At 39.0% G+C, this 25,262-nt stretch overlaps 1 protein-coding gene across 3 annotated transcripts in view; it reads right to left on the bottom strand.

Annotated features, from left to right (window-relative positions):
• LOC126262561 (nuclear factor of activated T-cells 5-like) overlaps nucleotides 1–25,262 on the bottom strand; it is a 419,353-nt gene that overhangs the window by 30,100 nt on the left and 363,991 nt on the right. For all 3 annotated transcript variants that reach the window (XM_049959258.1, XM_049959259.1, XM_049959260.1), the window contains exon 9: nucleotides 13,243–13,405. In XM_049959258.1, the coding sequence (XP_049815215.1) occupies nucleotides 13,243–13,405 (163 nt within the window). The remainder of the gene's footprint in view (nucleotides 1–13,242; nucleotides 13,406–25,262) is intronic.

Here is a 25,262-nt window from a genome sequence, read left to right as displayed (position 1 = left end):
ATTCTCATATGTTTACACCAAAACTAAGGAAAACTAAAAGGTTTTTTTTCTTGTTCATATACAACATAACACCTGCAGCAAGAATATTTAACTGCTCCCATTTCCCACTTGTTTCACCTTTTGACACAGCCGTATCATGGATAATTTGAATCAACATCTACATCTACATCTACATGGTTACTCTGCAATTCACACTTAAGTGCCTGGCAGAGGGTTCATCGAACCATTTTCATACTACTTCTCTACCATTCCACTCTCGAACGGCGTGTGAGAAAAAGGAACACCTAAATCTTTCTGTTCGAGCTCTGATTTCTCTTATTTTATTATGATGATCATTTCTCCCTATGTAGGTGGGCATCAACAAAATATTTATGCATTCAGAAGAGAAAGCTGGTGATTTAAATTTCGTAAATAGATCTCGCCGCAAAGAAAACCGCCTTTGATTCAGTGACTGCCACCCCAACTCGCGTATCATACCAGTGACACTCTCATCCCTATTGCACGATAACACGAAACGAGCTGCCTTTCTTTGCACTTTTTCGATGTCCTCCGTCAATCCTACCTGGTAAGGATCCCATGCCACGCAGCAGCAATATTCCAGCAGAGGACGGACAAGTATAATGTAAGCTGTCTCTTTAGTGGGTTTGTCGCATCTTAAAAGTGTTCTGCCAACAAAGCGCAGTCTTTGTTTCGCCTTCCCCACAATATTATCAATGTGGTCTTTCCAATTTAAGTTGCTCATAATTCTAATTCCTAGGTATTTAGTCGAATTGACAGCCCTTAGATTTGTGTGATTTACCATATACCCAAAATTTATCAGATTTCTTTTAGTACCCATGTGGATGACCTCACACTTTTCTTTGTTTAGTGCTAATTGCCACTTTTCGCACCATACAGAAATTCTCTCTAGATCATTTTGTAATTGGAATTGATCGTCTGATGATTTTACTAGATGGTAAATTACAGCGTCATCTGCAAACAATCTAAGTGGGCTGCTCAGATTATCGCCCAGATCATTTGCATAAATCAGGAACAGTAGAGGGCCTATGACATTACCTTGGGAAATACCAGATATCACTTGTTCTACTCAATGATTTACCATCTATCACTACGAACTGTGACCTCTCTGAGAGGAAATCATGAATCCAGTCACACAACTGAGATGATACTCCATATGCACACAATTTGATTAACAGTCGCTTGTGAGGAACGGTATCAAAAGCCTTCTGGAAATCTAGGAATATGGACTCAATCTGAGATCCCCCACCGACAGCACTCACTCATTACTTCATGGGAATAAAGAGCTAGCTGTGTTGCGCACGAACAATATTTTCTGAATCCGTGTTGGTTATGTATCAATAAGTCATTTTCTTCAAGGTGATTTATAATGTTCGAGTGCAGTATACGCTCCAAAATCCTACTGCAAATTGAGGTCAGTGATATGGGAAAACTATTTAGTAACTGCTTTAGTGGCACCATCATCGGTAACATTTCCATTGCTATCGCGCAGTAACGGTGCTGACTGTTTTTTTGCCACTGTTGTACTTTACATACGACCAGAATCTCTTTGGGCTTTCTACCATATTTTGAGACAATAATTCATTGTGGAAACTATTAGAAGCATCTCGCATTGACGTCCACACTAAATTTTGAGCTTCCTTGAATCTTAGCCAGTCTTGGGAATTTTGTGTTCTGCATTTGGCATGCTTTTTTCATTGCTTCTGCAACAGTGTTCTGACGTGTTTTGTGTACCATGGTGGATCAGTCCCATCTCTTATTAACTTATGCGGTATGAATCTATCTATTGCTGTCGATACTGTATCTTTGAATTTGAGCCATATTTGGTCTACACTTACATAATTAGCTTAGAAGGAATGGAGACATTCTCTTAGGAAGGCATCAAGCGAATTTTTATCTGCTGTTTTAAATAGATATATTTTGTGTTTATTTTTAGTGCTTTTGGTTGATACGGTTTTGAGCCTCTCTACAATGACCTTGGGTTTACTAATCCCTGTATCCGTCATGATGCTCTCTATTAGATCAGAATTATTTGTGACTAAGAGGTCAAGTGTGTTTTTGCAACCATTTACAATTCATGTGGGCTCATGAACTAATTGTTAAAAGTAATTCTCAGGGAAAGTATTTAGTGCAATTTCCGAAGACGTTTTCTGTCTACCACCGGCTTTGAACATGTATTTTTGCCAACAAATCGAGGGTAGATTGAAGTCTCCACCAATTATAACTGTATGAGTGGGGTACTTATTTGTAATGAGATTCAAGTTTCCTTTGAAGCGTTCAGCTATTATATCATCTGATTTGGGGGGGGGGGGGGGGTGTCGGTAGGAGCCAACTATTATTTTGGTACGGCTGTTGAGTATAACATCTACCCATAGTAATTCGCAGGAACTATCTATTTCAACTTCACTACAATATAAACTACTGCGAACAGACACAAACACACCACCACTTACTTTATTTAATCTATCCTTTCTGAACATGGTTTGTGCCTCTGTAAAAATTTCGGCAGAATTTTATCTCCGGCTTTAGCCAGCTTTCTGTTCCTATAACAATTTCAGCTTCAGTGCTTTCTATCAGCACTTGAAGCTCTAGTACTTTTCCAACACAGCTACGACAACTTACAACTACAATACAGACTATTGCTTGGTCGATTCTCGTCGTTCCTTTCCCCTTTCATGAAGACAAAGCTGGGAAATGTATCAAGTTCTGACATTTCAATAATGCACATCTTACCTAAGAAGAGGACATGGGAATGATATTTAATAAATTTAAGAACCACAAAAACCTAATTCTGGAAACATGTCTACAGAGGTCGATACTCTAGCTAATCCTTAATTGTCACCACCACGCTTTTCCATTCATAACAATAAATAAACCCTCATGCTAATAGCAACCTACTTGCATATTTTGAATTTCGGATACTGCATATGAGATTAAATGTAATAACTAAACTGAAAAAGGAAGGGAAAAAATTAAATTGCAAGAAGTACACATAGTTTTTATGGAAGAGAACATTGTGATATATATATGACCTCAGAAGTGACACCTATATGGCATATACTTCGTCTGTCCAGAGACCCTTCAGGAGGTCAATGAGGCCAATCACACCTAGCTTACACAGCTGAATAGAAACCGCCTACATGAGCAAAATATAATACCAGGTCAGTCGAGTTGGCATTGTCCACTAGCAGCAGAGGTAGTGTGTCAACAAACTTAAGGTGCCACCACGAAACAGCCAAATTAGGGTAGGGTCACTGTCAGGCAGGCTCCGCATTGGCAGTGAGGGGGGTCATCCCATCTGAGAATGTGGTAATGTGTCAGCCAAGTGTGGCCAATGTGGAGTCTATAAAGGATGTTGGATTCCCTGCAAGAAGCAAGCAGGGAAGACTGTCATGCGGTCGTGGTATCCCTAATTGTCCTCAGTTTATCTGTGTAGATCACAGCAGACCAACCTGTGTTCTAGACTTCCAGCAATCGATGGTGTACGAACAGTCAAAGATCTGGTTCTGGGACCCCCATTTCCAGAATCGGCATCCTGCAAAATCACAACATGACTGGGGGGTCCAAACGAAAACAACTGGCCACCCAGCTTGATGGAGGTCAGAGAGTCAGAGACACGATTCTCGACAGCCGTAACCAGTGCACGAGGAGAATAGCACTGGTTTATAGCCCCGAGGCTGCTGGGGGAGTCATTATAGATTAGGGTACTCTTGATAGTGCAAGAACAAACATAGATAAGGGATCATTTAATGGCCTTTAATTGAGCAGTGAAGACACTGCAGTCGTCTGGCAGAAGCTGGAGTTCACTGCTGCATGTGTGTATGCAAAGCCTATTCATCCACTGACTGTTAAGCCATAAGTGACTACCACTTCTGAACCCAGATACTTCTCAAGGACAGCCACGAAGAGGCAGCAAAAAATCGTGATCTCAACAGACCCTTTTGAACCAAAGGAGACTTTCAGACACATCCGAGGTTGGAGCACATGCCATGGGGGGCAGATACGATGTATCCCTGACCAGAGGCGACAGTGGAGGAAGTTGCAGTTCTAAATAGAGACACTGGGGCATGCAGCAATTGTAAACCCAGTTCTGGGTCTCTGTTTTGGGAGTTGGAGCCACCTTCCAGGGAAAAGATCACGGTAGTTGGGGTGCTCAGGCAGCACAATTCAGCAGCTTTGTTGGCAGCTGATAGGTAACGGAGGGACTCCAGCCTCAACTAGTAGCCCGTTCACAGGGCTCGATTGGAAGGCTCCTGTCATAATTCGGACTCCACAATGATGAATGGGGTCCAGTATCTGCAATGCTGAGGGTGATGCTGAACCATATGCAAGATTCCCATTGAATGAAGTTTTTGTAGAGCTGCAAACGTGTAGAGCGATCTGCACCCACAGCTTGTACTACTGAGGCAGCAAAGTGTATTGAGGTACTACCAGCACTTTCGCTTAAGTTGTCAAAGTTGGGGAAGCCACATCAGCCAGGAATTGAAGATAGTCCCAGGAACTGGAGACTAGTTCCAGACAGTCTCAACTACAAGAAGTAATTGATCACCTAGGTAAAGCTCTGTGTGTTTGTGTAGGGGGGGGGGGGGGGGGGGCAGTACTATGGTGGCAGAAGTGAATGACGTGAGTCATGGCGGTGGACAACCAAAAAGCCATGGGGAAAGCCCATGACTGCGTCTTTCATAGGCACACTGTAGGCTAAGCTCAGCACAACCATACTAGAGCAGTAATACCAAAGCGAAAATCGTCAGCACATAAGGAGGGTGATACCGATGACCCCACAGTCGCCACTAGGCCATTGACAACTGCCAGAAAGAGGTGAATGGTCAGTACAGAGCCCTGTGGGGCCCCATTCCTTTAGAGAGGGGGGTACTGAGCGAAGCGTCCACTTGAACCTGGAACATTTGGTGTAGTTCTGGACAAAAATTGGAAGACCCACTCATGTAACGTAGTAAAGACGTGGTGACACCATGTCATGTCATAAGCCTTCTGTAGGTCAAAAAGACAGCAATGAGGTGCTGACGACATGCAAAGGCTGTCTGGGTGGTGGACTCCAGGTAAACCAAATTATCAGCAGAGGAGCAGCCTTCGCAAAAACTGCCCTGAGATGCAGCCAAAAGGCCCCAAGACTCAAGGAGCCAACACAGTCACTTGCTCACTATGCATTCGAGGAACTTGGAACACCAGTAATCCTGATTGGGCAATAACTGTCCATCTCGAGAGGGGTTGTTATCCGGTTTCAGTAGCGAGACTATCGTGCTTTCTTGCCACTGAGATGCAAACTCAACTTCATTCCAGATCCAATTAAAGGGGACAAGGCTGTGTGGCCTGGCCCTGGGGCTGTATCAAGGCAATGGGCTACGGCACTGGAGAATTCCTATTCACTGGATGGAGCGTTATACGGCTCCAGGCGATGGGTAATGAAAGGTAAGCACATTCACTCCACCTGCTGTTTTATGGGTCAAAAGGTGGGCTGATAATACTCAGACACAGATGCATGAGCGTAATACTCAGCAAAATGTTCAGTGACAGCATCTGAACCAGTATAAATGGCACCATCTAAGGAAATACTTGGTACACCTGCAGGGGACTCTAAGTTGTAGACTTGTCTGATCTTTGCCCATATCTGAAATGGAGAGGTACTTCATCCAATGTTGGAAACATACCATTCCTGGAATTTTTGCTTTTATTGTTTTATGAGGTAGCGGATGAGGGCACAAAGCTGTTTAAAGGCAATGAGGTGCTTCAGTGCAGGGTACCGCTTATGGTGTTGGAGAGCATGCCTCGGATCTCTAATGACCGCAGCTGTCTCTGGTATCCACCAGGGTAATGTCTTCCAAAGATGGGGTCTTAAGGAAGAGGGGAAGGTTTGGTTGGTTGCCAAAAGAATGGATGCCATTGTATGCAGAACAGCCGCAGCGATACTTCCTTGCGGTGAGAAGCTAAGGACGACAGCAGAGGTGAACACATCCCAGCCATAATTACAGAGGCAGGAGTTTAGGGGAGCGAAGCTGTGAGAGGGACAGAAGATCAGGAAGTAGTCACTACCACACAGGTCATCGCGGACCCTCCAGTGGACAGACGGTAGATGATGGACAGGTAGAGAGATCAATGGCCAAATTAGTTCCACATGTCACACAGAAGTGTGTGGAGGCACCACTGTTCAAGAGGCAAAGATTGAAATATGCCAGTAAAATTTCGATGTCTTTACCATTGCCAGCGATCACTGCTCACCCCACAGAGGGCTACGGGTGTTGATCCAAGACAAGGAAAGGTGGGATGGTGAGAGAATAATGTAGACAGTACATCCTGGGACACATCACTGGAAGGGAAATAAACATTACAGATGGTAAAATCCTGATGCGCCCATTCCCCAACAGCCAAAGCCTCCAATGGTGTATCAAGAGGCACAACGTCATTGTATATAGAGTTCAGCACATACGTAAGAACTCCACCCGATACCCTCTCTTAGTCGGTATGATTCTTAAAATAACCTCGGTAGCCATGAAGGCCAGAGGTCCAAGTTGCTAGAAGCCATGTTTCCTGGACAGCAATAGTAGTAGCGAAAAAATCCGTAACTATTCCACTGGAGGATCAGACAGTCGCAACCGATGTGGAGCAGGTTATGACTCAGGGTCATGTGCTGTCACCGGTTGAGACGTCAGGGGATCCACTGACATAGGTTCTGTGGCGCATTGCCTGGGGAGATCTCATGCCTCAGGAGCCACTGGGATCTCCACCTTGGGCACAGGAGTACATTCAGAGTCCGGTGGCATGGTGGCCACCAGCATTTCCTCCATTGTAGAAGACTTTTTTTTATCCTTCTTGTCCTCCTCCTCCTCCTCAAAAGATGAGGACCGAGAATGTTTTTCTGAAATGGTTTCAAGGACAGGGGAAGATCGAGAAGTCCAATGGCCAGCACCCTGTGGTTCCTTCAGGCACCAGCTGACATCTTGTTGTGGAGCAGTAGGAACTGAGAAAGAAAGAGTCCCAGGAGACCTCTTCCTAGCTAGAGAAGGCAGAAGAGGTTGAGATGCCTACAGCTGGGAATGGGGACCGCTGTCCCCGGCAGGTAGCGAGGCAATGCTCCTGAAGCGAGTGTGGAGAAAGCACCAGGGGGCCCGAACCACTTGCGGGGCAGATATCAGCAGGCATCTCTAAGGGCTCACTGTAAGAGGCACAACAGAGAAAGGCACCATCAACAGAGAGGGCAGCGACATTGCGGCTGCAGCGTAAGATTGTGTAATTTGTATGAAATTAACACAATCATACTTTTTTTTTTTTGCCTCTTGATATGTTAGCTTGTCCAGCATCTTATACTCCTGAATTTTCTTCTCACACTTAAAAATGGAGCAATCTGTTGTGGAAGGAGAGGGGAACTCACCGCAGTTTACAAAGATGAGGGGAGGGGCACAAGAAACATTTGCATGCAGAGGATGTCCACAATCCCTGCAGTCAGGGGTGGTGGTGCAATGGAAAGACATCCCCTGTCACTCTAAGTTGACCCGCAACTCATCATCAGTTGCAAAAGAGGACAATATTGAGACCCTTATGGGGAGTGACAGTCATGGACATGTCACCCAACTTTTCACAAGAGAGCAGCAACTGTGACTGGACAGGAGATGACATTTTAATCAGATGGGAACTGCTCTTCATCTCAGACTCAGACATGGCTGCGACTTCCCTGTGTTTGTCATCAATGTATTTAAAAAAAAAACTTGGTGGCCAGAAAAGCTCTCATCGGTCCTGGTACAGACCAGGTATTGGGGAGGAGGATTTTGCTGCTTGTTGTCCAGTCTTGCATTCCTTCCGTGACGTGGCCAGGAAAGGGAATGCGTTGGGCTGATACTTAGTTGCATCATACGAGACTGTCCATTGCAAAGAGACTGCTGAGACCATGTGACTGCCAGTGGGAGAAGAGTTTGTCATTTCATGTGTGGACTATCTGCTGTGATGCCATACACTCCAAACAGGGGCTCTCCCCATGGATGTCAACCATTCACAGCAATGGCTACCTGCACAGCAAGCCATTCCTGGGAGTCCCCATGCCTCAGTCATGATGGACACATATTCCATGGCATACGTGAGGGTTATGCAGCACAAGCACAAACAGTGCAGTCTCTTTGTAATCAGGGGGTTACCACTGTACAGGTACTTGACTACCTGCCCCCCAATGAGATGGCTATCATGCTTGGTTTTGGATGTACAACAACAGGAAGGAAGGGTGCCAGGGTGGAAGTGCGCAGAGATGGAGAATACACCACAGTGGGTGACCTTCCCTGCACAACAAGCACTTCCATAAAATTTGAAAAAGATGGCAGGTCTAGGCCAATAATTGGGACCACGCAATCATTAACAGAAGGTGAAGACGGTGCCAGGAGTGAAACTAGAAAAACGGACCAAAATTGTGAACCAAGTCCTGGCAGGGTCTGCACCAAAAGGATCATCCATTGGAAAGTCAGAGGAGGTAAGAGACAGTGTAGGTTTGCAGCATAGAAAGAGGAAGTAAGGTTGCAAATGGCTGAGGTCCCATGGTAGCCAAGCACTTACTCACCGAAGAGCAGTGACCCCCCCTGGGGGGCGATGTTACTATGAACCATACTGTTAGAAAGGGGAGGTAATAGAAAATAATCGTGCAATAATTTGAGCTGATTGCAATATATTAGCTGGAAAAATAAAACAAAAATCAAAAGCTGAAACCAATTACAAATGTCATGTAACAAAACTTCCATCCTCATATTCTTCATATTTATTTTCACTGTATGCCTATTTCTTTCAGAATCACTAAGAAGTTGTAGCCACTCTCACAATAACCTACTGAATTCATTCTCCAGTAGATACTGAAATGACAACTTTCCCATTAATATTCAAGTGCTACAGATTCTACTGCATGTAAATTCACGAGAACATAACGATACCGTATTTCTACTATCTTTAGAGTCTATGCAGAAAAATTTTTATATCACCTAATTAAACTGCTGGAAACCACATGTACTTTTATAGTAGTACATGTCTGATTTCTTAGAAACACATACATTCATCACACTGATCCACTTGAGTCTGCAAACTACAAAAGGATATGACAACTCTCAATTAAATATTCTAATTACTTCACGAAAATTAATCAAAACCAAACAAACAGAAGAATAATTTATGATGACATGGAAAGGAGTTGTTGAGTCACAGACAGGCACAATGAAAAAGAATGCTAGAAATATTCAGCTTTTGGACTACGTCCTTCATCAGAAGTAGAAAACATGTATGCATGAAAGTGTCATCTCTGGACACTAAGACCCAAGTGAAACTGCATCTGAGGTAAGCAGCAATCTAGCTGCGCCAAGAGGATAATTTAGTCAGTGGCAACAAAGAAATTGGAGTTCTCTTAACATGTCTCTTTTTCAGGAGAACTCTTCAGAGGAGCTGAGCTGCCTCAGAAGTTGTATGATAATCTCAGTATCATTACTGGGGTCACACAAATATTGTACTTTTTTTTTATGTCCCACAAGACATGCAGAGCAAATTTGAGTAAACTCACATCACACTGTTAACAAGCAGAACAAAGGAAACAAAAGCATTGTAATTATGTAAAGCCCAGAACGAATACCAACAGCTGCACCCAAAGCACAATGCAATATACTGACTGCACAGCTAATAAAGAATTTTTTTAAACAGTGATTCAGTTTAGTAAGCACTTGTACGAAAAATCTGTATCAAGAAAGATATAACATTGGAATACATACATATATCTCTTTCCACTTAAAACACACACTCTCTCTCTGTCCTTAAAACTCTCTCTCTCTCTCTCTCCCTCTCTGACAGACAGACAGACACACACACACACACACACACACACACACACACACAGCTTTGACTCAATAGACACTGTGGACCTGCAGATGGATGTTTAGTGAATCTGGAACTGCAGCCAGCAACCTGGAAACAAATAATATATCCGCACCACCCAGAACGCCTTCCATCCACTGGTGTTCTGTGAAATAAGCAGACACTCACATATTTATCGAAAACGTATAACAAAAAATTAATTTGAATTTTGTATCTCTTTCTCCATTTTATTTACTATAAGCTTCCTGTTGAATACTTAATCCACAGAAAGTTTTCTCCTACTCTCATATGAATATTTAAATGCTCTGCTTTTTATCATCATTATTATTATTACTGTTATCATTGTTGCTGTTATTATTTGCAAAGGAGTACTTCTTTCCACTCTAATCAGTCATTTACTTCCATAACTTTGTAAATTGTAACTACATTTTACTTCAGTGCTCCCAAATTAATATTTATACATAAATAAACTTTTATATAATATGCTTCATTCTTTATCTTATTGAAAGTGTATAAAGAAATATAAAAAGAAGGAAAAAAACACACATCGACAAATGGAACTTTAGGTTAGTACATGCCCTACACGAAGTTTGGAAACTGCCGCAAAATGTGTGAAACTTCAGTTAAATAACTTCTAAAAACAGACCTACCCAGTATGCCTAGTCATAACAACTTGGATCCCAAATGGAACTTCTTCAAACATTTTACTTTAGAAACTATTTATGGAAAAAACATGGCAAACAATGGGAATGGTCATGTAACAATGTCCTCTGAGTAGGCATACTGGCGGACAATTTGGGAGTGATAAAAGCAAAATGAAGATCAAGTAATGCTCTTCATTTTCAGGAATATCTAATGCTTATAATGGATTCTTTACAATGGTCTGGTAACATACTACCTCACTGAAGACAGGATAATGTCCACACGAGAAAGCCAATAAATCAATCTCGCATAGTTTCTATAACAAAGTTAAAAGACCATCAGCAGATACAAAGTTCAAACAGAAAAACCTTTATGTGTGTACACAAATGAAATGTTCCAACATCAGTTAGTAGCAATGTATTCATTAATATAAAATTTAATGTTACAATTGTAGAAACTTGTGAAAAATTGCAAAGTGTGCTCACAAATGGTAACCAAATATTGTTAATTGTTTTAATAAAAATGGTTTTGTGTGGTGATTATGATAGGTGATAACAAAAAATATATATCTATATACATACAAACACACACGTAAGAGCAACAGTTCTTCCCCCCTCCTCAAAATATCAATATCAAATATTCTCAATAACGAAATGAATTTATTTAAATAACAGAATATATGAACAAATGAGTATATCAGCCAAAGAAACTCTACAAAATGTTGTGAATGCTAACAAATACAAAAGACGTAATATCATAAGACTTGTCCTTTTTTTTTGCCCCAGAAACGAGTAACATTATTCAAGGTATACCACATCAACCATGAACAATGCTAAAAGTGAGGACAATTCCAAAAGATGCCAATGTGTGCGACCGAATACCGAATAAATGAGAACAGAGCACAATGGGTGAGTGTAGTGTAGTGTAGTGTAGTGTAATGAGGTGTAGTATAGTAGTCACCGTGATGACAGAACCTGAATTATTAGCGAGCGCAGCCCGGGCGTACCCCCTGGCGCTCGACTGACAAGATGCACCTTCTCCAAACTGCTTTGACCTGAAATTCTGCTGTGAGGGGAACAAGCAAATGCATAGAAAAATCACGTTAGATAAGATATATTGAAACCCTTTCAACGGACTGGCGTAAGATCTTCAGTGTGATACTGGACCGAAATAATTTTAATTTTACTTTAATATCTGTATTCTTTGTAAGTAACTGAACATCATATTTATTGTGACCAATCTACATATGAAAGCAACTAGTAGGTTACGAAAATCTTAAGCTCTACTGTACAGAGCTTTCGAAAATTTTCTTTCCAAATTCATTTAATAAAGAAATCAGTTTTTAAAGCAAAGCATAAAAATCAAGAAATGTTGCAAATTATTTGGATCTTACGCCAATCAAAATTATAAGCAAGAACAATGTTCCCAAACATGCATAATAACTAGGCTGTTCAGACGAAAACTGTTTGTTTTATTTATTATGCAATACACAGTAAAGCTTTTTCTGTGAAACTTAACGCAATAAAATGAATTGTTCAGTGAGTGATTCAAGACTGTCTAAGCAGAGGGAACTTTGCTCAAGTAATATTACATAATTTAAAGCAAATGGCACATGTACACTCACTCACACATCAAACTTATATATGCAGAATACACGCACAGGCACCAGTTGCTCATTTCACAGCCACACACATACATACATAAATATCACAAAACAAAAGAGCCATGTGCATTTGCTTTCTCTTTCAAATAAAAAGTGCAAAAGCAACAACAGTATTAACCTTATGGCTCAGTTTATTATTTAAAAAAAAATAAGTAAACTGGGTCACAAGATTCGCAACTGAAGCCACTTTTTCACTTAAATAAATGTGACACCCAGTGCTAGCTTCAATTAAGTTATAAAAACTGTAATAATAACTACACTTCTGCAAAAATAGCATTTGACTCCGATCAGAATTAAGTAATTTGCATGAACATAGTGAAAAACTGTTTTCCTCCATGTGACTGAATTCCATTAAAAACAAAATCAATATAAGCTAGCAATAAGTTTCACATCTGCATCATTGTGTGCATGCTAAAGTAAGCATGCTTATAGAGCAACATACGTTTTGAGAACAGTCAGTTTATGGTTATTCATGGGTGAAAAATGTGTGTATATTTAACTACAACTGAAAAAACTGTCCATAAAATGGATGCATGGTGTCTTGTTTACACCAAATACAAGGCTTACAGAAATAAAAAATTAAGGTACAAGAAAGTAAGAGAAGTAACAGAAGTTAAATTTCCTTAGTATTATCCACATCTTCACTAAGCATTTGTGTTCCGAACCATGATTAACCATATGAAATGGCAGAAAAGTTATGAGCATTGTGAATTGAAACAGATGACTCTTAATTCTTGGATTTCCAATTATTGGAACAATAATCCACATTTTAATAATTAAGACTTTCTTAAAATTTACAAACAGCTTTCACAAGACTTCTTTTCCCACCAACGGGCCAGAGGCATAAAAATCTCTCTTGTTTCTCTTAAGGAATCAATTCTTGCAGTTCTTAGTATAATATGAGGATGATGAGCACAATTAATGAAACTTTCAACATGTGATACCTTTCATCTAGGGGTGAACGGTAAAATGGCATTAAATTTTTGACTTGCAAATAACTTCTCTTGCCTGATAATGTTAAACTGACTGTTCATAAAATGGCCACATGGCTTAAGCTCAGTGCACTTTCTGTTTACCTGGGGCTTGGAGAGCTGCAGCTACTACAGGATTTGTAGTAGGCAGGTAAGTGAATGTGTGAGGTTCACTTGTCTTACCACTTGACATAACAAGCAGCTTCACTGTCACTGGTTCACTGATGTCTATCCGTCTATATGGGGGGACTGTGCACACAAGATGAGTCTGCAAACAAAAAACAAAAACATTGTCTTGAAAAAGTACTGAAAAAATACATTTTCTACCAAAAGATATTCTTCAAGCAGTCAATTAAGCACTTAATAATTTGAATCAATGCTGTTGCAATGGCCAAAATTACTCTGTGAATAACAAGCAAATACTTTAATAAGTGTCACTCTGAGTGAGGATACTGTAATCAATCTTCTTTTCAACCATGTCATTATGTTTTATTTATGAAGAAAACTTTCATCCAGTTGTCTGGACATTGACAGTAGCTTTCTACACTTGAAAGGATATTGACAAGTATGTCTGTTTAATCCATATAGAGTCACTGATATGTTTATGTTTCTGAAATCTGAAGTGATGAGAGGAATTAAAAATAACTGAAGATAAACACATATAGAAATGTGTGATTCATCAGTTCATTTGCATTTATTGCTATACAGGTATTTCTAAAGTATGTGCAAAAACTGCCATCATATTTCAGATTATGAGAGGTGTCCCAAACAGGGGGGACAGTGGGAGGATAGAGATGGATCAGAGGATGGCATGAAGACAAAAAAAAAAGATACAGATTGTGGATGCCACATTTTGTAAGAGGTGCAAAACAACACGAAAACTCTGTGCTTTATTGAAAAAAAATATGATCCACAAGAAAATATGGAATACAGAAATAGATACCACAGTCATTGTTACCAGCCCACTCTAGTCAGTATGGTACTCTGGAGAAAAAAAAGAAAACAGTGAAGGTATTACTATATTGCACTATAATGTCCTAAACTCCATGGAAAAAAAGAAGATTTGTATTGGCAGTCATACACTGTGGACCAGAATAGCCAACACCCTGAAAGCAAAAATAATTATTCACTAGCATACAACACATTACACACAATAAGCAAGAATCTGCTTCTGCACAAATACATTAATAAAAATGGAATAGTCGCTTTAAAAAGTGGCTTGTATTGTTGAAGAAAAATTGGGAGATCTGTGTGCACCAAACTGAAGGAATACCTTTGACGCTGAAAATTTTAGAAAACAGACTCCACTTTCGAGTGGAATTGTTTAGAAACTGAACACACATTTCCCAGACTGCCTCCAAACCTGAATGATTAGTTTTGTTGCATTTGGTGCGGAAGGACCCAGGTTTGATTCTCTGCACCTCCTCATGTTTTTTCTGAGGCAGCGAAGTCTGGAATGGGCTCTACTCAGCCCCATGATGCCAAATGAGGACCTGTTTGTGTAAACAAGCTGCAGCTCCATCAGGATTCATTTACTGGCAATGACAGCTGCAGAGATTAGCAAAATGCTGATCACATATCCCATTATCACAGATCACTCCTCATACTGCTTTATAGGCAGCAGCTGGCCAGCTGTAACAGGTCTAAGGCCTAATCTGTGAGCGGTGTTTAGCTTTTAGTTTGCAAATACTTCCCACAGATCTTTAAGTATTACACTGGGTAATGAGAAGACAGATACTTTCAGGGCTTAAAAAACATTGGACTGGCCACCCAGAACTGCAGCTGGATGACCAAATGAATTTTGCTTTGTCATTACTGCAGAACACTACCAGAATAGTTAAAGGAGAACTCTGGTTTCTCTTTTCCCTCCTCTTATCCACCTTGTGAAGGTTAGTTACATTAAGTTGTATCACAAACTCAGTCATTAAACACTGTGAAAACTGCTAAAACCACTTTGAGATCATTTTATGTAGTAAACAGTATCTCAATGTCAAATGGTGTAGTAAGAAAACATATATGTCCTTGAATGTAAGTCAAAGCTTACACAGCTGTTGTCACCACCAGTAAAATTCTTCAGGGTATGTAACCTTATTGTCAATATGTAAAATTCTCCCAAGTATCGGCCACTGTCACAAATGGCTGAAATTGAGAATTTTACATACTGACAATACAGTCACTCAGCTGAATAGCCTGAGGAAGGCCATTTATAACACTGGCCGAAACACTGGAGAACTTAACATATTGACAATGCAGTCACATACACAGAAGAATTTTATTGACAGTAGTTTTCAACTTGTAACCTATACTGTATATTTCACCTTGAATGAGCATTAGATAATTCATTGTTGTACACTTTAAGACAGTAATGCATTTTCAATTACCACTTAATTTGTTCGTTAGTTATGGACTCCGATTCACAGTAAGTAGACGTGTTACTTCTCTTCCAATGTTGTTTGCAAACATTGTAACTTCTTTGGTGATAATACTCAGTAAATGTCTGAAGATGGCCTTGTAAGCCGAAAACCGGTTAACAATAAAAGTAATATTGTAGAACAAAAGCAAACTGGTGCTTTTCAGTTATTATAATGTTCTTCTACCAAGAACCGACGGAAGATTCTGTTAACAATCAGTAATAACTTTGACATGTAAACGATATTTGTATTTCAAAACTCAAGAAAGTGAATGAGTACTGCTTTCAATTAATTTTACAGAACAGTACCCAAGACTACACTCTATAACAATATAAGTTTCAGTTATACTGTTTGAAGGACACATTCATAAGCCATGGGCACCCCTGTTACTGTTTATAATCAGAGAAATGAGAACTCTGACTATGGTAATTTTTTCAGTGCAAACTATTGCAAAGGTAGGCTTTCATGAACACTGTTGCACAGAGCTTCTTAATAACTGTGTATATAAAAGGCACTTTATCAAAGAGAAATTTCCGTGTAACAAGTGAAACAGGCTGCCAGGTAGCAATAATCTCCCCCCCCCCCCTTCTAAATCCTTCAACAAGGAAGCCATAAAACAGTTGACTACCAACACTGTTTTCTGAAAGAAGTAGGAAGCTTAAAGTTTAACATCCCACTAACAACAAGGTCATTAGACACCAAGCACATGCCTGACTTGCAGAAGTATGGAGAAGGTCTTTAAAAAAAAAACACGCACACAAATCTGGGTGATCGGATTGAGAGCTGAAATGCTATCCTCCTGATACAAGTCTTACTGCTGTGGCCACCTTCCTCAGACAGTTTCCCGAAACCAACTGACCTCCACAAATTACTGAAACCCAAGACTGTTGCAAATGTCTGCACCATTTTAAAACCTGCTTTTACTGTGTGAACAAAGAACAGGACACCAGATGCCAAGGGCTTCAATTGAAGCCAAGCAGCCCAGTCCAGACTGTAAACTATACAGGACACAAATGGTGTAAGATAACAACAATGATCACTGTACAATAAAGTATACGACACCTGCGAACAGACAGTAAAACACATGGCATGGCTTTTTTAAAAGCCCTGATGAAATTTAACAAACTATAAAGGCATAAAAATGTTTCTGATAAAATGGAAGGACGTAAGAAGTTTAATGGGCAGTAACATATTTCATAATGGGAAGAATAACATATTATTTCTGACCAATGTCACAAAAATGGAAGAAATTTCTACCCTAGAAGGTAGAGAATGTACAGAATAGGGAAACCAAAAAAATGAAAGGGGGTTGCACATACAAGAAATGGGCATATTGTCTACTTGGTGCCACTTATCACTGATCTGTGGATTCTACTTTCACCCAGTCACACAAGATGCCAACCTTCATGTTTGCCTAGTGTGGTCCTCATCAGCATTTCAAGACTCCAAGCAACCAGTGACCCAACCAAAAATATTTACAATCTTAGCAAGACAGACAATGCAACCTCCCTCACCATCTGGATGGCCAACCACCTTTGGATCAGCAGAAATCTGGTTTTTCCCTGGTACTGCATCTCAGTTGCTTTATGAACATTTGTAATGCATTAATGCAACTGCATCCAAAGGCATGCACAATTTTTTTTATAAGATGTTTCATAATGTTCAGTGCCTTGAGGGACATTGTCTTTACACCCTTAAGGGGGGTTACCAAGGCTGCCCTTTTTTTCCCCTCTCCCCCCCCCAAACAGGTCTTATGATTGGTTACATGTACAGCCCATCTCTCCTGTGCCACACTCTTATGTGCCATTTTTAATTTCAGAGGAACACTTATTCAATTATTTGCTGGATATATTCCGATCTCTGTCTCCCCCTGAAGTTTTTGTCCCCACGAGTCATTCAAGGTGTTTTCTTGTTTTTTTCTTCCCCCCGCCTGACATCTTAACACATGTCCAATCACATTGTCTGTTCTTCTAATCAGTTTTTTCAAGATATTCCTTTCTCACCAATTCTGCACAGAATGTCCTCAGGTCCTATCACTTCTTTTAATTTTCAGATTTATTCTGTAACATCACATCTCGGAACATTCTGATTCTCTCTCTTCCAGTTCTCCTACAGTCCATGATTCACTCCAACAAAATACTTAATGACAATCTTCCATCCACACCAAGTGACTAATATGAGTCAGGCCATTAGCCAGTTTTCTTGTTTCGTGGAGAATACAAATTAATAATGTATGTAGTTCCCTACTGGTCACATTGGTGTCTTAAGTTCCATGCAGCTGTTCGCGGATGATGCTGTAGTATACAGAGAAGTTGCAGCATTAGAATATTGTAGCGAAATGCACGAAGATCTGCAGCGGATAGGCACTTGATGCAGGGAGTGGCAACTGACCCTCAGCATAGACAAATGTAATGTATTGCGAATACATAGAAAGAAGGATCCTTTATTGTATGATTATACGATAGCGGAACAAACACTGGTAGCAGTTACTTCTGTAAAATATCTGGGAGTATGCGTGCGGAACGATTTGAAGTGGAATTATCATATAAAATTAATTGTTGGTAAGGCAGGTACCAGGTTGAGATTCATTGGGAGAGTCCTTAGAAAATGTAGTCCGTCAACAAAGGAGGTGGCTTACAAAACACTTGTTAGACCTATACTTGAGTATTGCTCATCAGTGTGGGATCCGTACCAGATCGGGTTGACGGAGGAGATAGAAAAGATCCAAAGAAGAGGGGCGCGTTTCGTCACAGGGTTATTTGGTAAGCGTGATAGCGTTACGGAAATGTTTAGCAAACTCAAGTGGCAGACTCTGCAAGAGAGGCGGTCTGCATCGCGGTGTAGCTTGCTGTCCAGGTTTCGAGAGAGTGCATTTCTGGATGAGGTATTGAATATACTGCTTCCCCCCACTTATATCTCCCGAGGAGATCACGAATGTAAAATTAGAGAGATTCGAGTGTGCAAGGAGACTTTCCGGCAGTCGTTCTTCCCGTGAACCATACGCGACTGCAACAGGAAAGGGAGGTAATGACAGTGGCACGTAAAGTGCCCTCCGCCACACACCTTTGGGTGCCTTCCGGAGTATAAATGTAGATATAGATTTCCTTATGGTAAACCATTACCAGCTCTCTAAACCTGATCGAGGTTGGCTTACCTCCGCTAAAAATTAAGTTGGTTGCTTGACCATTTTTAAATATTTTTTATATGTGATTACTCTATAATTGAGAAGTTCAAAAAAGTTATTAAAAATTTTATCTTGCACCATTACTGAATGATGGCCATTTTTATCTGTAATGCAAGATAGTTTTTCAATATGGAGACATTAGCATTAATTTGAATATCTTTGCACTGGGTTAAGTTACAACATTGCAGTTGGCATGATTGTTTTTAGAAAAGTTGTTTACTATCTAAAATACCATAAATTCAAAAATAATCAGTCAAAATGATTACCAAAGTTTGGTACTGAAAATTTAGAAAATCCAATTTTTAGACCCAATAATAACATCCAAGGAGTGATTTATCAGAGTGTACTTTTTTCCTGCAGTTAGATATCATAAACTACTAGCCTTGTACAGAACAAGAATGCTGACAAACGATTCCTTACTTTTTTATAAATTTTTGAAATTTGAAAATCTTTTATTTTTCTCAAGTTTGGGGATAGTTACACTGGTGGGACTGAATATAAAAATTTGATTTTGCACGTTTTGCACGCCTATATGATAGCAAAATACTGTAAAACTTTTAACATTGATATTCAACTGTGAACAATGACATGAATTTTTGAAAATGAGAAAATATTTCAAATTGTACAACACTTGATCTTATGGCTGTTGCCTAATTCATGTGTGATAGTGGTTAGATGTACTCAATTATTATTGAAGTTAAGGTGCTGAATTGTACACAAAAACTCAAAAAATTACTGAACCAAACATTTATATTATCTTGACAATTTCAAAAATAAATATTTTAAATCAACATACTTTCAAGGTGCGGTGCTTCCTACTCCTAGTGGTGATTATTAAGAACTCTTATATCCTCAGACAGCTTTTGTGATATAGAATATGACCTCCCAGTTGCTGTAGTAAGTTTAGCTTCCTTAATACATTTTTCCTTTGGTATCCAAACTTAATCATCAGTAAACTTCTTGAATGACGTTCTTGGGCCAGAAAGGTGGTAAAAATGCACAAAAACATCATTGTTTTCCAAACTTATTCTTTCAACCTGTGCAAGCCATCACTGTCCACCATACACACATGCCACTACATCATTTAATGTTAAAGACAGAGATGTAATTTTGACACAATGATCCTCAGAAATTTCAATTTCTGATAGTGTTGAACTAAGTTTTCTGCAATGCCAAGGAATTTGTGGAATTGAAGTGTTCTTTTTATTGCAATACAGTTTTCAAGTCTGGTCTGAACTGTAGTTTTGATATGAAGAACTACCTCTTCTTTAACATATGTTTTTGAGTGGGGTCTGCCTTTAGCAAACATTATTTTGTTTTTGTCCCAGACATGTTTCACATCAGTTGCAGCATCATCAGTGTTTTTTTTATTGTTATGGGTGTTAAACGTAAGGAATGTTCTTTACTGTTTAAATACACACAAATATTAGTTTCTAAATCGTAATTACAGGTTTTTGAGGAGCACATAAAATTGTGTATTCCTACCTGGTTTTCCTGCTGTATTACATTTTTACAGTGTCTGTTTTTCTATACAGTTTGTCATCTGCAACTATATACAACTTAATGTAGGCAAAACATTAACGCAAAAATTACAATTTCTAAACTGTTGTGGTTATGCCTGAGATTACTAATTTATGTGAAAGGTTGTGTGTGTGTGTGTGTGTGTGTGTGTGTGTGTGTGTGTGTGTCTATTTACATTATGTTTCACTTATGGTTTCTTTGTTCATCATTTTCTTCTTTGCCAAGTTCAGTGGTTTGAGTTGTCACTGTCACTGCCTATCTGCTGTGATAACAAGATGGCGGACAGTGGAACAGGGAACAGTAGAAGGTGTGAAAACAAGATGCCAGACAGTGAAACAGTTGCTGTCATTGACAGTTGCTTTGAATTTCTCATATATATATATATATATATATATATATATATATATATATATGGTTATAATAGAGGGAAACATTCCACGTAGGAAAAATATATCTAAAAACAAAGATGATGTGACTTACCAAATGAAAGTGCTGGCAGGTCGACAGACACACAAACGAACACGAACATACACACAAAATTCAAGCTTTCGCAACAAACTGTTGCCTCATCAGGAAAGAGGGAAGGAGAGGGAAAGACGAAAGGATGTGGGTTTTAAGGGAGAGGGTAAGGAGTCATTCCAATCCCGGGAGCGGAAAGACTTATCTTATGGTAAGTCTTACCTTTTGGTAAGTCCCCCTAAGGTAAGTCTTTCCGCTCCCGGGATTGGAATGACTCCTTACCCTCTCCCTTAAAACCCACATCCTTTCGTCTTTCCCTCTCCTTCCCTCTTTCCTGATGAGGCAACAGTTTGTTGCGAAAGTTTGAATTTTGTGTGTATGTTTGTGTTCGTTTGTGTGTCTGTCGACCTGCCAGCACTTTCATTTGGTAAGTCACATCATCTGTGTTTATATATAACAAAAGCGCTGGCAGGTCAATAGACACACAAACAAACACAAACATACACACAAAATTCAAGCTTTCGCAACCAATGATTGCTTCATCAGGAAAGAGGGAAGGAGAGGGAAAGATGAAAGGATGTGGGTTTTAAGGGAGAGGGTAAGGAGTCATTCCAATCCCGGGAGCGGAAAGACTTACCTTAGGGGGAAAAAAGGACAGGTATACACACACACACACACACACACACACACACACACACACACACATCCATCCGCACATACACAGACACAAGCAGACATTTTGTAAAGCTCTCCTTCCCTCTTTCCTGATGAAGCAACCGTTGGTTGCAAAAGCTTGAATTTTGTGTGTATGTTTGTGTGTCTATCGACCTGCCAGCACTTTTGTTTGGTAAGTCACATCATCTTTGTTTATAGGTATATTTTTCCCACGTGGAATGTTTCCCAGAGAGAGAGAGAGAGAGAGAGAGAGAGAGAGAGAGAGAGAGAGAGAAAGAAGAGGAGAGACAAAAGGAGCTTCAACATCAAGGTGATTACCTCTTCTTTCCTGATGAGAAAAAGGGTGATGCCTTTAATATTATCCTTGCAAAAGACATACATGTCCTCTATTGTAAGAATTTGGTCTGTGGTCATTCTTTGTAGGCTTGCTTCACTCACTTCACATTCTACTGTACCACCTCCTCCATTGCATGCATTTTTACTACGGCAAGAGGCAAAAATAGTGCCATTCGGCCTCCAACCCAAAACCTACTTTGTGGTTGCAAAGATTTGTAAAATTCTTTTTGTTCCTGTATTGACTACCACTTTCATCTGAAACAATATTATGTAAAGGATAATTGCTACTCACCATATAGCGGAGATGCTGAGTCACAGATAGACACAACAAAAACACTGTCAAAAGCACAACTAAAATGCACATGACCACAGTCTGTGGCAGTTAAGGCCAGTGTGGCTAACTTCTTACATATTTTTGAAACACATGGACAACTGAAGTGTTGTGCTCCAAGTAGTTGCTTAGAATATAAATTGAATAACTGCAAACTTCACCTTTCTCGTTCTTGAAGTGCAGAACAAATGGATGCACAACCACCTGGTCACTGACCCAGTGTTACCCTTGTATTTTATCCTGAACCACAAATGTAAAGGTTTCTGCAAAATCAGCTAGGACTATGAATGCAGTTCCATAAAACTACGCGTTTTTGTCCTTCAAAAAGTTGCTGTGGATTTTAGAAACATAGTGGTGACATAGGAGATTATCTAAGTTATCAATTAAAGATTCAATGTAACCTTCCTGAGATTTAACCACCGTTATTTCAGCTCTGTCAGTTGTGACCCATCGTTTGAAGGTAAAATTGAGAGGCATTTTCTCTTCAGATTTGTTAAACAATTCAAGATCAGTTTCTGTACCAAAAAATTTATCACACAAACTCATCATCCAGTCATAATTGTTAGTGCCACGAACTATTAAATCTAGTAACTCTTTGTAGTTAACATCATTGAGCTTTGCACCCACAGTTTGACATTCTGATGACATAAACAAACACATATCGAGCGTGTTCCTGAGGAACTGGCAAAAGTACATCACTCAGGATGAATGTCACAAAATTTTGAGCATTTTTGAAAGTTAGATAAAGTTCGTTTAAATTTCATAGCACTACTCATTTCTAGTTTGTTATTTTAACTCCATTTATAACAACTCTTTTGCTATCTTGGCTACCCAAGTACATTCTACAGTTTATCATCATCTTCAAAAAAACTGCAGGATCTTTTCAATTGTTACTTCACTTATATCTGCTCCCTTCTTCTTTTCTAAAACTGGTAGAATGCTTTGCTCTTTCATTGATTTGGTTAGTCTAACCAAACAATCAGAAATGTTTAAATTGTTAACTATTTTTTCTCTCAATTATGAGTCAGGGAGCAAACCTATAAATTTTAACTTTTTTCATTTTAACTGTAACTGAACACTTACTTTTTAATTTCTCGATTAACCTCAAATATTCAGTGTTGGGTGATTCTAGAGGTAGGTTTTCTTCTTTCTTAGAAATACTATTGGTAAAAAAGAGTGATTCTGTGTCTTTTCTAATTTTGTCTGAAATTCGATGTTCCTTGCTTTCAATAGCTGCTTTTCTTTTTCCGCTGCTCGGTTTTCTTGTTTTCGAAGCAGTAAACACCTCTAAATTAGAACAAGCAAAATCCAATTGACTAATAGCTTCCTCAGGAATATAAATGCCATTAACAAGGTATTCTGGTTCTGAATCCAGGATGAATATTCCTGAATAACAATTTCAGCACAAGGAATTTCCACAAATCACATTAAGTTTCACTCAAGAAGCTGTTTTACTCACAATTAACAAGGACAAATGTTAAAGTTTTATTTACCTCGAACCTTTAATAACTGGCTTTTTTTTTATGAAATTTGGTTGAATCAGAGCATTTTTTTTTCCCCCAAAAATATGTCTGTACTTCAGAATACATTTCTCCTCATGATACTCGCAAACAGATGACACAAAAGAACTGACTCATAATTTAAACAAAGTCATTAATATTTTTTTAAGTTTCTTGAAACTGAACCATAAACCGTTTTGTGACACACTTCACTTACTATCTGCCCAATAGAGCACAATGTTATCCATTTTCTTACTTTCCAATTAGTCTTACAAATTTACTTATTTTTAAATTTTAAAATTATTTTAGTTAGTTAGAAATAACACTCACAGCAAAAGCACACAAAATATTCTACACTCTCAATGAAGTATGTACATCCTATCTAACATAGGTTTCGGAAGAGACTGACTACAGCAATACCACACCCAGTAAGTGTCGTGGGGATACACAGTTCATGTACAGACTTGTATATCTGTCTGCTGAACTCCTTTACATACTTGTCTTGAGGACTAAACTCATGCACAAAACTGTAGCCTTCTCAACAATAGAGATATTTCACATGTTTATTACTTTTATCATTTCGAACTCTTAATGATGTGCTACTTAATTGAGAATAAATGTAGATGTAAAAGGGGCATTTTTTTAACATAGAACTAAAGCATAAGATCCAATTGTTTAATATTTTGTTATTAAAATAAATAATACTAACTACATACAGGGTGATAGTGCTAAATAAATATAAGTTACAAGTTATTACAATGAAACACTAAACCATATGAATAGACAACAACCATAAGATTGACTGTAGCATAATGTTAATTATTTCCTCACTTTCAAAAATTCATATCTTTTATCACAGTCAAATATAAGTGTACAAAATGTGCGAAAATCAAATTTGTATATTCAGTCCCACCACAGAAAACTAGCCCCAAACTCTATAAAATATAAAGATTTTCAAATTTCAAGAATTTATCAAAAAATAAGGGAACATTTGTCAATGTTCTTGCTCTATATAAGGCACGTAGTTTATGAAATCTAACTAGAGGGAAAAAAGTACACACTGATAAATCACTCCTTGGTTGTTATTTTTGGGTGTAGAAAGTGGATTTTCTAAATTTTCAATATCAAACTTTGGTGGTCATGTTGACTGGTTACTTTTGAATTTAGGGTATTTTGGCTAGTAAACAATGTGTAGAGGAAACTTTTCTAAAAATAATCATGTCAACTGCAATGTTGTAACTTAACCCAGTGCAAAGATATTCAAATTAATTCTAATGTCTCCATATTGGAAACTGTCGTGCATTACAAATAAAAATGGTCATCTTTCAATAATGGTGCACGATACTGTTTTGAATTTCTCAATTATAGGGTAAGCAGATATAAAAAATCAAAAATTTAAAAATGGTCAAACAACTTCACTGAATCACTTCATATGGATTGACCCTTCAGCATTTGACAACAATAATTAAAAGAGCTGATAGGACAGAGGATCGCCGTGTAATTTGTTTTCCAGCATGGGGCAAGCAAAGTATAACCACTACACAAAATGAGACTCTGAAAGAACAGCTACGAATATTTACCGTGTCTTACAACATGTGTTTCTGCAGGACAATGATAGCTGAAATGAGAAACCACTTCACACTAAATTGCCAAATACAAGAATTAAGGAAAAATGATTTGGTAATGTTAAGTGACACATCATGATAGTA

This window comes from Schistocerca nitens, chromosome 6, assembly GCF_023898315.1.
Source record: "Schistocerca nitens isolate TAMUIC-IGC-003100 chromosome 6, iqSchNite1.1, whole genome shotgun sequence".
Lineage (NCBI taxonomy): Eukaryota > Metazoa > Arthropoda > Insecta > Orthoptera > Acrididae > Schistocerca > Schistocerca nitens.
This window is presented reverse-complemented; position numbering and strand designations above follow the sequence as displayed.